The sequence below is a fragment of the Coregonus lavaretus genome (assembly GCF_964263955.1).
Source record: "Coregonus lavaretus genome assembly, chromosome: 20".
Lineage (NCBI taxonomy): Eukaryota > Metazoa > Chordata > Actinopteri > Salmoniformes > Salmonidae > Coregonus > Coregonus lavaretus.
Genome location: NC_140007.1, coordinates 6944762 through 6955909, shown reverse-complemented (window position 1 = coordinate 6955909; position 11148 = coordinate 6944762). Strand labels below are relative to the sequence as shown.

The 11148-nt window shown below is 46.2% G+C and overlaps 1 protein-coding gene across 1 annotated transcript in view; it reads right to left on the bottom strand.

The window, feature by feature from the left end:
* LOC311147433 (prickle-like protein 2) overlaps positions 1-11148 on the bottom strand; it is a gene marked incomplete at its 3' end in the record, with an annotated part of 34246 nt that continues 23098 nt past the window's right edge. The window contains exons 7-8 of the mRNA XM_084184132.1: positions 10389-11148; positions 1-1019 (exon numbers count right to left, since the gene is read on the bottom strand). The exon at positions 10389-11148 is cut by the window's right edge and continues 36 nt beyond it. Coding sequence (XP_084040258.1) covers positions 1-1019; positions 10389-11148 — 1779 coding nt within the window. The remainder of the gene's footprint in view (positions 1020-10388) is intronic.

Here is an 11148-nt window from a genome sequence, read left to right as displayed (position 1 = left end):
CTATGAGATGATGCAGTTCTTGCTCTTCCTCCTCTGGCGCATGTGGAGCTGTCCGTGCAGCTGCCCTTGGTTTCCTCCATGTAGGGGTCCATGTAGGGGTCCATGTAGGGGTCCATGTAGGGGTCCATGGTGGCCCCCCATCCCTCCCATCCCTGTAGGGCTGTATCTGTGGCGCAGCTCCTCATTGTGGAGGTAGCGTAACTGGACAGGTCTGGGGATGGGCTCACCCAGGAAGTACCCCTCGTCTTCTTCAGACTCAGAGGACGAGGAGCAGCTGGAGCACCAGGGGTCTGCCCCCTCTCCACCCAAGTGTGGTCCCCCAAGGCCCAGCGGCTGCATCCCCCCACCCCCCGCTGCATTGTGCAGGGTAAGGTCTGAGGTGGTGCGGGGGCAGGGTCGGTAAGGCTGCTGTCTGTACCCGCCTATGCCCTCCACCCCAAACAGGTCCCGGGCGGTGCGGCCGGCGGGGAAACGGTCGTAGTCCTCCTGAACGCGACGGTGCAGGGGTTCCATCATATGACTTGCCCGGTCGGCCGCCAGGTGGAGGGCATTGTCAGAGCGTGAGCGTCGAGAGTGCCGGTGGTGGCGACCGCTGCTGCGGTGGTTTCCGTTTCCATCATTACCATTGCCACGGTGTTTGCGTCGCCGTGGTTGTGTTGGTTGTTGTTGCTGTATGGGCTCTGGCCCATTCGGCCGACGACGAGGGATCCTCTCACTCATGGGGGTCATGCGGAGGTTACCACTACTCCCCATCAGGCCCACACAACCTTTACCCTGAAAGGCCAGGGGCTGGGGGGCATTCCAGTACCCCAGGGGGTACCCCACTTGCACAGGCGTATTCAGGTTCCCGTAGGGCCGAGAGGAGGTCAGGGACTCAGAGCTGCGGAACTGGACAGAGGAACCCAGTGGGCCCATGTTGCTCTTCTCAGACACATTCATCCCAGAGTCCTTACTAAGGTCTGGCATGGAGAATCGGGAAAGGTGCTCTTGACGCTTACTTACCCCATCCAGTGAGTTACCTGGGAAAGATACACACACAGGTTATTTATGTATATTGATACTGAAGGTATTATAAAATAATAAATCATGATCCCTATTATCATATTACATCTTGACATGGAAATCTTAGAAATTGGTAACCGGACAAGAGGCGCTCTTTGAAATGGGGGTGGATACAAGCCAATGGAGTAGCCTATACACTGCAGGTAGGCCTATGAGAATAATGCCAAAGCCTCAGAAGTAGACTATTTAGAAACATTCTATCAATAGGCAACTTGGCTAATGCATGGAAATACAAATACATTTAGCAGACGCTCTTATCCAGAGCAACTTACAGGAGCATTAAGGTCTAAGTGCCTTGCTCAAGGGCACATCGATAGATTTTTCACCTAGTCATCTCGGGAATTCAAACCAGCGACCTTTTGGTTATTGGCCCAACGCTCTTAAACGCTAAGCTACCTGCCACCCTAGGCCAGGATAAGAAAGACAACAGACGCATTGCTGTTGAACCAGCTTTCGATGTAGTAGGGTAAGGGTGGCCTATAAGCCTGCGGTTCCCAAACTAGGGGTCGCCAGATATGAAAATGGAGTCGTGGGAGAATTTCCAAAATCCTGGTTATACATATACAGTACATATACAGTATCAGTCAGAAGTTTGGACACACCTACTCATTCAAGGGTTTTTCTTAATTTTTTTTACTTTTTTCTACATTGTAGAATAATAGTGAAGAAATGAAAACTATGAAATAACACATATGGAATCATATAGTAACCAAAAAAGTGTTAAACAAATCAAAATATATTTTATATTTGAGATTCTTCAAAGTAGCCACCCTTTGCCTTGATGACAGCTTTGCACACTCTTGGCATTCTCTCAACCAGCTTCATGAGGTCGTCACCTGGAATGCATTTCAATTAACAGGTGTGCCTTGTTAAAAGTTAATTTGTGGAATTTCTTTCCTTCTTAATGCGTTTGAGCCAATCAGTTGTGTTGTGACAAGGTATTCAGAAGACAGAATGGCCACCGGAGTGGATGGCTGCCGTTTTACGGGCTCCTAACAAACTGCTATTTTGTTAGTTTTTTCGCATTGTTTGTAACTTATTTTTAAACCTTTTTCTTACATAATGTTGCTGCTACCATCTCTTATGACCAAAAAGAGCTTCTGGACATCAGAACAGCGATTACTCACCTCGAACTGGATGAAGATTTTTTATTTAACGAGTCCGACGCGAAGGATATAATGCTTTCTCGAGACCAGGCCCAAATCCTGGTCATTTTCGTGAAGAAAAGACAGAGAAAAAGGGGGGCGGAAGTCGGGCTGCCTTCTGAGAATTGGTAGGCGAGTGAGCAAACCTCCACTACCATCCGTTCTATTGGCCAATGTGCAATCATTGGAAAATGAAATGGATGATCTATGATTAAGACTATCCTACCAACGGGACATTAAAAACTGTAATATATTATGTTTCACCGAGTCGTGGCTGAACGACGACATAGATAATATAGAGATGGCTGGGTTTTCAGTGCATCGGCAGGACAGAGAAGCTACGTCTGGTAAGATGAAGGGCGGGGGTCTGTGTCTATATGTCAATAACAGCTGGTGCGCGATGTCTAATATTAAAAGAGTCTCGAGGTAGTGCTCGCCTGAGCTAGAGTTCCTCATAATTTGCTGTAGACAACACTATCTACCAAGAGAGTTCTCATCTACAGTGGGGAAATTATTTTATTTAGTCAGCCACCAATTGTGCAAGTTCTCCCACTTCAAAAGATGAGAGAGGCCTGTAATTTTCATCATAGGTACACGTCAACTATGACAGACAAAATGAGAGAAAAAAAATCCAGAAAATCACATTGTAGGATTTTTAATGAATTTATTTGCAAATTATGGTGGAAAATAAGTATTTGGTCAATAACAAAAGTTTCTCAATACTTTGTTATACACCCTTTGTTGGCAATGACACAGGTCAAACGTTTTCTGTAAGTCTTCACAAGGTTTTCACACACTGTTGCTGGTATTTTGGCCCATTCCTCCATGCAGATCTCCTCTAGAGCAGTGATGTTTTGGGGCTGTCGCTGGGCAACACAGACTTTCAACTCCCTCCAAAGATTTTATATGGGGTTGAGATCTGGAGACTGGCTAGGCCACTCCAGGACCTTGAAATGCTTCTTACGAAGCCACTCCTTCGTTGCCCGGGCGGTGTGTTTGGGATCATTGTCATGCTGAAAGACCCAGCCACGTTTCATCTTCAATGCCCTTGCTGATGGAAGGAGGTTTTCACTCAAAATCGCACGATACATGGCCCCATTCATTCTTTCCTTTACACGGATCAGTCGTCCTGGTCCCTTTGCAGAAAAACAGCCCCAAAGCATGATGTTTCCACCCCCATGCTTCACAGTAGGTATGGTGTTCTTTGGATGCAACTCAGCATTCTTTGTCCTCCAAACACGACGAGTTGAGTTTTTACCAAAAGGTTCTATTTTGGTTTCATCTGACCATATAACATTCTCCCAATCCTCTTCTGGATCATCCAAATGCACTCTAGCAAACTTCAGACGGGCCTGGACATGTACTGGCTTAAGCAGGGGGACACGTCTGGCACTGCAGGATTTGAGTCCCTGGCGGCGTAGTGTGTTACTGATGGTAGGCTTTGTTACTTTGGTCCCAGCTCTCTGCAGGTCATTCACTAGGTCCCCCCGTGTGGTTCTGGGATTTTTGCTCACCGTTCTTGTGATCATTTTGACCCCACGGGGTGAGATCTTGCGTGGAGCCCCAGATCGAGGGAGTTTATCAGTGGTATTGTATGTCTTCCATTTCCTAATAATTGCTCCCACAGTTGATTTCTTCAATCCAAGCTGCTTATCTATTGCAGATTCAGTTTTCCCAGCCTGGTGCAGGTCTACAATTTAGTTTCTGGTGTCCTTTGACAGCTCTTTGGTCTTGGCCATAGTGGAGTTTGGAGTGTGACTGTTTGAGGTTGTGGACAGGTGTCTTTTATACTGATAACAAGTTCAAACAGATGCCATTAATACAGGTAACGAGTGGAGGACAGAGGAGCCTCTTAAAGAAGAAGTTACAGGTCTGTGAGAGCCAGAAATCTTGCTTGTTTGTAGGTGACCAAATACTTATTTTCCACCATAATTTGCAAATAAATTCATAAAAAATCCTACAATGTGATTTTCTGGATTTTTTTCTCTCAATTTGTCTGTCATAGTTGACGTGTACCTATGATGAAAATTACAGGCCTCTCTCATCTTTTTAAGTGGGAGAACTTGCACAATTGGTGGCTGACTAAATACTTTTTTCCCCCACTGTATATTATTCGTAGCCATCTATTTACCACCACAAACCGATGCTGGCACTAAGACTGCACTCAACGAGCTGTATTAGGCCATAAGCAAACAAGAAAATTCTCACCCAGAAGCAGCTCTCCTAGTGGCCGGGGACTTTAATGCAGGCAAACCTAAATCCGTTTTACCTAATTTCTACCAGAATTTCACATGTGCAACCAGAGGAAAGAAAACTCTACACCACCTTTACTCCACACACAGAGACGCATACAAAGCTCTCCCTCAGCCTCCATTTGGCAAATCTGACCATAATTATTTTCTCCTGATTCATGCTTACAAGCAAAAACGAAAGCAGGAAGTACCAGTGACTCTTTCAATAGGGAAGTGGTCAGATGATGTGGTTGCTACGCTACAGGACTGTTTTGCTAGGACAGACTGGAATATGTTCTGGGATTCATCCAATGGCATTGAGGAGTATACCACCTCAGTCACTGGCTTCATCAATAACTGCATTGACGACGTCGTCCCCACAGTGACCGTATGCACATCCCAACCAGAAGCCATGGATTACAGGCAACATCCGCATCGAGCTAAAGGCTAGAGCTGACGCTTTCAAGGAGCGGGACATTAATCCGGACGCTTATAAGAAATCCCGCTATGCCCTCCGACGAACCATCAAACAGGCAAAGAGTCCATACAGGATTAAGATTGAATCCTACTACACTGGCTCTGATGCTCGTCGGATGCGGCAGGGCTTGAAAACTATTACGGACTACAAAGGGAAACCCAGCCGCGAGCTGTCCAGTGACGCGAGCCTACCAGACGAGCTAAATGCCTTTAATGCTTCGCTTCGAGGCAAGCAACACTGAAGCATGCATGAGTGCACCAGCTGTAACGGACGACTGTGTGATCATGCTCTCGGTAGCCGATGTGAGCAAGACCTTTAAACATGTCAACATTCACAAAGCCACGGGGCCAGACGGATTACCAGGACATGTACTCAAAGCATGCACTGACCAACTGGCAGGTGTCTTCACTGACATTTTCAACTTCTCCCTGACCGAGTCTGTAATACCTACATGTTTCAAGCAGACCACCATAGTCCCTGTGCCCAAGGAAGCGAAGGTAACCTGCCTAAATGACTACCGCCCCATAGCACTCACGTCGGTAGCCATGAAGTGCTTTGAAAGACTGGTCATGGCTCACATCAACACCATCATCCCGGAAACCCTAGACCCACTCCAATTCGCATAACGCCCCAACAGATCCACAGATGACGCAATCTCAATCACACTCCACACTGCCCTTTCCCACCTGGACAAAAGGAACACCTATGTGAGAATGCTGTTCATTGACTACAGCTCAGCGTTCAACACCATAGTGCCCAGAAAGCTTATCACTAAGCTAAGGACCCTGGGACTAAACACCTCCCACTGCAACTGGATCTTGGACTTCCTGACGGTCTGCCCCCAGGTAGTAAGGGTAGGCAACACTACATCCTCAACACTGGGGCCCCTCAGGGGTGCGTACTTATTTCCCTCCTGTACTCCCTGTTCACCCACGACTGTGTGGCCAAACAGGACTCCAACACCATCATTAAGTTTGCTGACGACACAACAGTGGTAGGCCTGATCACAGACAACGATGATACAGCCAATAGGGAGGAGGTCAGAGACCTGGCAGTGTGGTGCCAGGACAACATCCTCTCCCTCAATGTGAGTAAGACAATTGAGCTGATCGTGGACTACAGGAAAAGGCGGGAAGAACAGGTCCCGAGAGTTTCAAGTTCCTTGGTGTCCACACCAACAAACTATCATGGTCCAAACACACCAAGACAGTCGTGAAGAGGGCACGACAACACCTTTCCCCCCTCAGGAGACTGAAAGGATTTGGCATGGGTCCTCAGATCCTCAAAAAGTTATACAACTGCACCATCGAGAGCATCCTGACCGGTTGCATCACCACCTGGTATGGCAACTGCTCAGCATCAGACCGTATGGCGCTACAGAGGGTACATCACTGGGGCCAAGCTTACTGCCATCCAGGACCTATATACTAGGCGGTGTCAGAGGAAGGCCCAAACATTTTTCGCAAATAAACCACTACTAAAGGACACCAATAAGAAGAAGAAACTTGCTTGGGCCAAGAAACACGAGCAATGGACATTAGACCGGAGGAAATCTGTCCAACCGCCGTGTCTTTGTGAGATGCAGAGTAGGTGAACGGATTATCTCCGCATGTGTGGTTCCCACCGTGAAGCATGGAGGAGGAGGTGTGATGGTGTGGGGGTGCTTTGCTGGTGACACTGTCGTTGATTTATTTAGAATTCAAGGCACACTTAACCAGCATGGCTACCACAGCATTCTGCAGCGATACGCCATCCCATCTGGTTTGCTCTTAGTGGGACTATAATTTGTTTTTCAACAGGACAATGACCCAAAACACACCTCCAGGCTGTGTAAGGGCTATTTGACCAAGAAGGATAGTGATGGAGTTCTGCATCAGATGACCTGGCCTCCACAATCATCCGACCTCAACCCAATTGAGATGGTTTGAGATGAGTTGGACCGCAGAGTGAAGGTAAAGCAGCCAACAAGTGCTCAGCATATGTGGGAACTCCTTCAAGACTGTTGGAAAAGCATTCCTCCTGAAGCTGGTTGAGAGAATGCCAAGAGTGTGCAAAGCTGTCATCAAGACAAAGGGTGGCTACTTTGAAGAATCTCAAATATAAAATAAATTTTGATTTGTTTAACACTTTTTTGGTTCCATATGTGGTATTTCATAGTTTTGATGTCTTTACTATTATTATACAATGTAGAAAATAGTAAAAATAAAGAAAAACCCTTGAATGAGTAGGTGTGTCCAAACTTTTGACTGGTACTGTATATATATATATTTATATTATATCGTCTTTGTCTCTCAAAGTCATTGTAATGTGGTTAACCTTACACATCTAAATGAAAATGATTCAAATCTAAAAGTAAAAATTCAAACAGAGTGCCCTTAGATTGTGGGAAAAGGCCGCACTTGTCCGTTGCACTTGAATCATTTCCACAGTACATGGCTAAGCCCGCTACGTTATGAAACCACACACTATTGCAGAGACTTTGATATTACTGGCTGCAATTGATATGGTGAAAACAATGTGTGGGGAGGCAGAGGCACATAAACTCAATATCAATACCTTTGTCAGATAACACTGTGAAACTAAGTATTGATGCTATAGCTAGCAATCAAGAGGACGACTCAAAAACTCCCCACCTTATGCATTCCAAAAGGACGTTAGCTGTGAGGGCCGAGATGCAATTACTTTTGTTCACTACATGTCGGGGGATGCTATTCACGAGGATATATGGTTCCGTCTCACTATCTCTGAGCATGAAACGGTTCAGTGTGCTGCGTGGCTATATTGACGAAAAACAGATTCCATGGGATCGAATGGTGGGCTTTTGCCTCCATCTATCACAGGACGGCAGGCAGGCCTCTGCACTCTAGTTATGAATGCCTCCCTCTGCCATATGGACGCATTGTATGATACACCCACTGAGCTATAATGGATGCACTGAGAGAAACTGGCAAGCAAAAGAGCTGGGCGCCGATCTCGGAGATATGAAGCAGGTAACTTCAATTGTAAACTACATTGCGCACGCCTGTTTGCAAAACTACAGTGCATTTGGAAAGTATTCAGACCCCATGACTTTTTCCACATTTTGTTATGTTACAGCCTTATTCTAAAATAGATTAAACTGTTTTTTCCCTTCATAAATCTACACAAAATACTCCATGATGACAAAGCAAAAACAGGTTTTTATACATTTTTGCAAATGTATAAAAATAAAGAAAACGGAAATATCATATCACAACTATTCAGACCCTTTACTCAGTACTTTGTTGAAGCATCTTTGGCAGCGATTACAGCCTCGAGTCTTCTTGGGTATTACGCTACAAGCTTGGCACACTTGTATTTGGGGAGTTTCTCCCATTCTTCTCTGAAGATCCTCTCAAGCTCTGTCAGGTTGGATGGGAGCGTCGCTGACAGCTATTTTCAGGTCTCTCCAGAGATGTTCGATCGGGTTCAAGTCCGGGCTCTGGCTGGGCCACTCAAGGACATTCAGCGACTTGTCCCGAAGCCCCTCCTGCGTTGTCTTGGCTGTGTGCTTAGGGTCATTGTCCTGTTGGAAGGTGAACCTTCGCCCCAGTCTGAGGTCCTGAGCGCTCAAGGATCTCTCTGTGCTATGCTCTGTTCATATTTCCCTCATCCTGACTAGTCTCCCAGTCCCTTCCACTGAAAGACATCCCCACAGCATGATGCTGCCACCACCATTCTTCACCGTAGGGATGGTGCCAGGTTTCCTACAGACGTGATGCTTGGCATTCAGGCCAAAGAGTTCAATCTTGATTTCATCAGACCAGACAATCTTGTTTCTCATGGTCTGAGAGTCATATATTAAAGGTTCTGAATACTTATGTAAATAAGCTATTTCTGTTTTTTTATTTTGATAAATTAGCAAACATTATAAATAACCTGTTTTAGCTTTGTCATTATGGTGCATTTTGTGTAGATCGAGAAGGATAAAAAAAAATGTAATCCATGTTAGAGTAAGGCTGTAACGTAACAAAATGTGGAAAAAGTCAAGGGTTCTGAATACTTTCCGAATGCACTGAACAGTATGTGGAGATCAGAGCATGACAATGTTCTAACTTGGTGGTTATCGAGGGGGAGTGTTGGAAAGATTTTTTGCAATGAGAGAGGAGCTGTGTCTCCTTTCCTATGTAATAGACATATTTGGGAAACTGAACGAACTGAACGCAAGCATGCAGGGGAAATACAATAAAATTCTACAGTTGAGTGACCGAATCAGCAAAATCAGTTTGACTGTGATCCTGGCACATTTGACATGCAGGGAAGTGAAATCGAACAGCTGATTGAGCTGTCATGTGACCGAATGCTGCAGACAACGCATTCATGGGTCACTATGGAGGAGTTTTGGTTCCTGACTCAGAGGGAATACTGTGTCGTCTCCCTCCAAGCAACTCATGGTACGCTGATTCAGTGCTCTTGTCTGCATTAAAAACAAATATCGATCCAGGTTGGATGTGACAGGAGAGATGGGGTGTGCACTGTCGACCACACCCCCTGACTTTGAGAAGCTCCGACCGGACATGCATGTAGCACACCCATCTCATTAGTGGTGGTGAGATAAGAGAAATTATGTCAGACTAATTTGCAATTGACTGTAATAGCCCCACATTTAAAGTATATGATGGTGAGTTGAGAATACAATCAGAAATACTGTTAGAATGTTTTGCAATTGACTGCCTAGCCCCAATTAAAAAAGTAAACATAGGCTGTTAATTACATAATTTTTCTTTCACATGGTTGGGGTCGCGAGAATTTTCAGATATCAAAATGGGGTTGTGGGACAAAAAAGTTTGGGAACCTCTGCAATAAGGGCTTGTTTTTTAATCAAACAAAACGGAAACAAGCAATTGTTACAGGAAATTCGCTTAAATGTTTCTAAATACGAGTGTCACCAGATCATCCTATCTCTCGTTCCATGATGGGCATGGATTTTTTTTTTTTACACACATACAAAATAATAACAGGAGCTGGATAAAATAATGTACAATAGCCTACATATATAAAAAGGGGATACTCCCAAACTTGATCATTTAATAACGCTTTGGTGATTTTTTTCAAAGCGGTTACATGAGCCAAACCCTTTATGATAGTCTTCCCAGCAAACCGGGAACATTCCCAGAACATTAGCTAAGATTCCCAATAAGTTCTAGTTAGGGTTTTATCTAACATTAGGATGATAACATCCCAAAAACATTAAAAGAACAACTTTTTATTTATTTAAGGAAATATAATTTGTATATTCTCCTAACATTCACTAAAATGTTGTGCACAACATCTGTAACAACCACCACAGAACATTCCCCAAAGATTCTCATTGAAAACAGAAGAGCGTTGGCTTTAACAGGTCAAAATTGTAAATGAGCGTGTGTTTGACAATTGCGCTGGCTTAACACCAGCCGAAAGTAAAGTCCCTTGTCTACTATCTAGCTTCTAAACTCAGTTGAGAGGGTACAGTACCTGTAGCATTAGACAGGGCCAGAGATTCCATAGATCCTCGGGGGGTCTGTTCCAGAGGGGTGAGGGGCTCTGTGAAGCTCATGCCGTTGCACATTGCTTTCCTGGTCCTGGTCAGGGGGGGCCTGCTGTCCCTCTGGAAGCCATGCAGGCTGATGCTCCTCTTGTCCGAGAAGCCCTGGCCTTGGCTGGACACCTCGTTGAAGCTCATCTGGGTCCTCAGCTTGGGTGTGCGGAACTCGTCCTGGCTGTGGTGGATCCAGTTGTCCTGGAAGGATTGGCCCCTCAATGCCGCCATGGGCGTTCGCTTGGTGTTGCCCTGCTCTTTAGCCCAGGACTCAGGCCTTTTTGCTTGGTTGACAGGGCTCTGGGCTGGGGGGTGGGGGTTGTGGGGGCTGGGGCTGTAGCCTTGCCTGGGGTTACATGGGCCCAGGAGCAGGGATGTGGGGGTTGGAGAGGCATCCTGCTGGGAGCCCTTGTAGGCTGTCTCATAGGCTGGGGGGTAAGGTTCGTCCCGGCTCATCCACACCTGGTTGAGACTAGGGGTGCGGCTGGGGGTGCGACTGGGTGTGCGGCTGGGTGTTCGACTGGGTGTCTGGCTGGAGCCAAGGCTCAGACGGTCCATCTGGATAGACAGGGGGTCCACCTCGACAGACAGACGATCAGTCATGGGCGCTGGCTGGTGACGCTCCTGCTCGGCATTTCGGCGCTCCGGTTTTAGGATCTTGATGCTGTGGTGAGACTCACGGGAGCGGGCACTCTG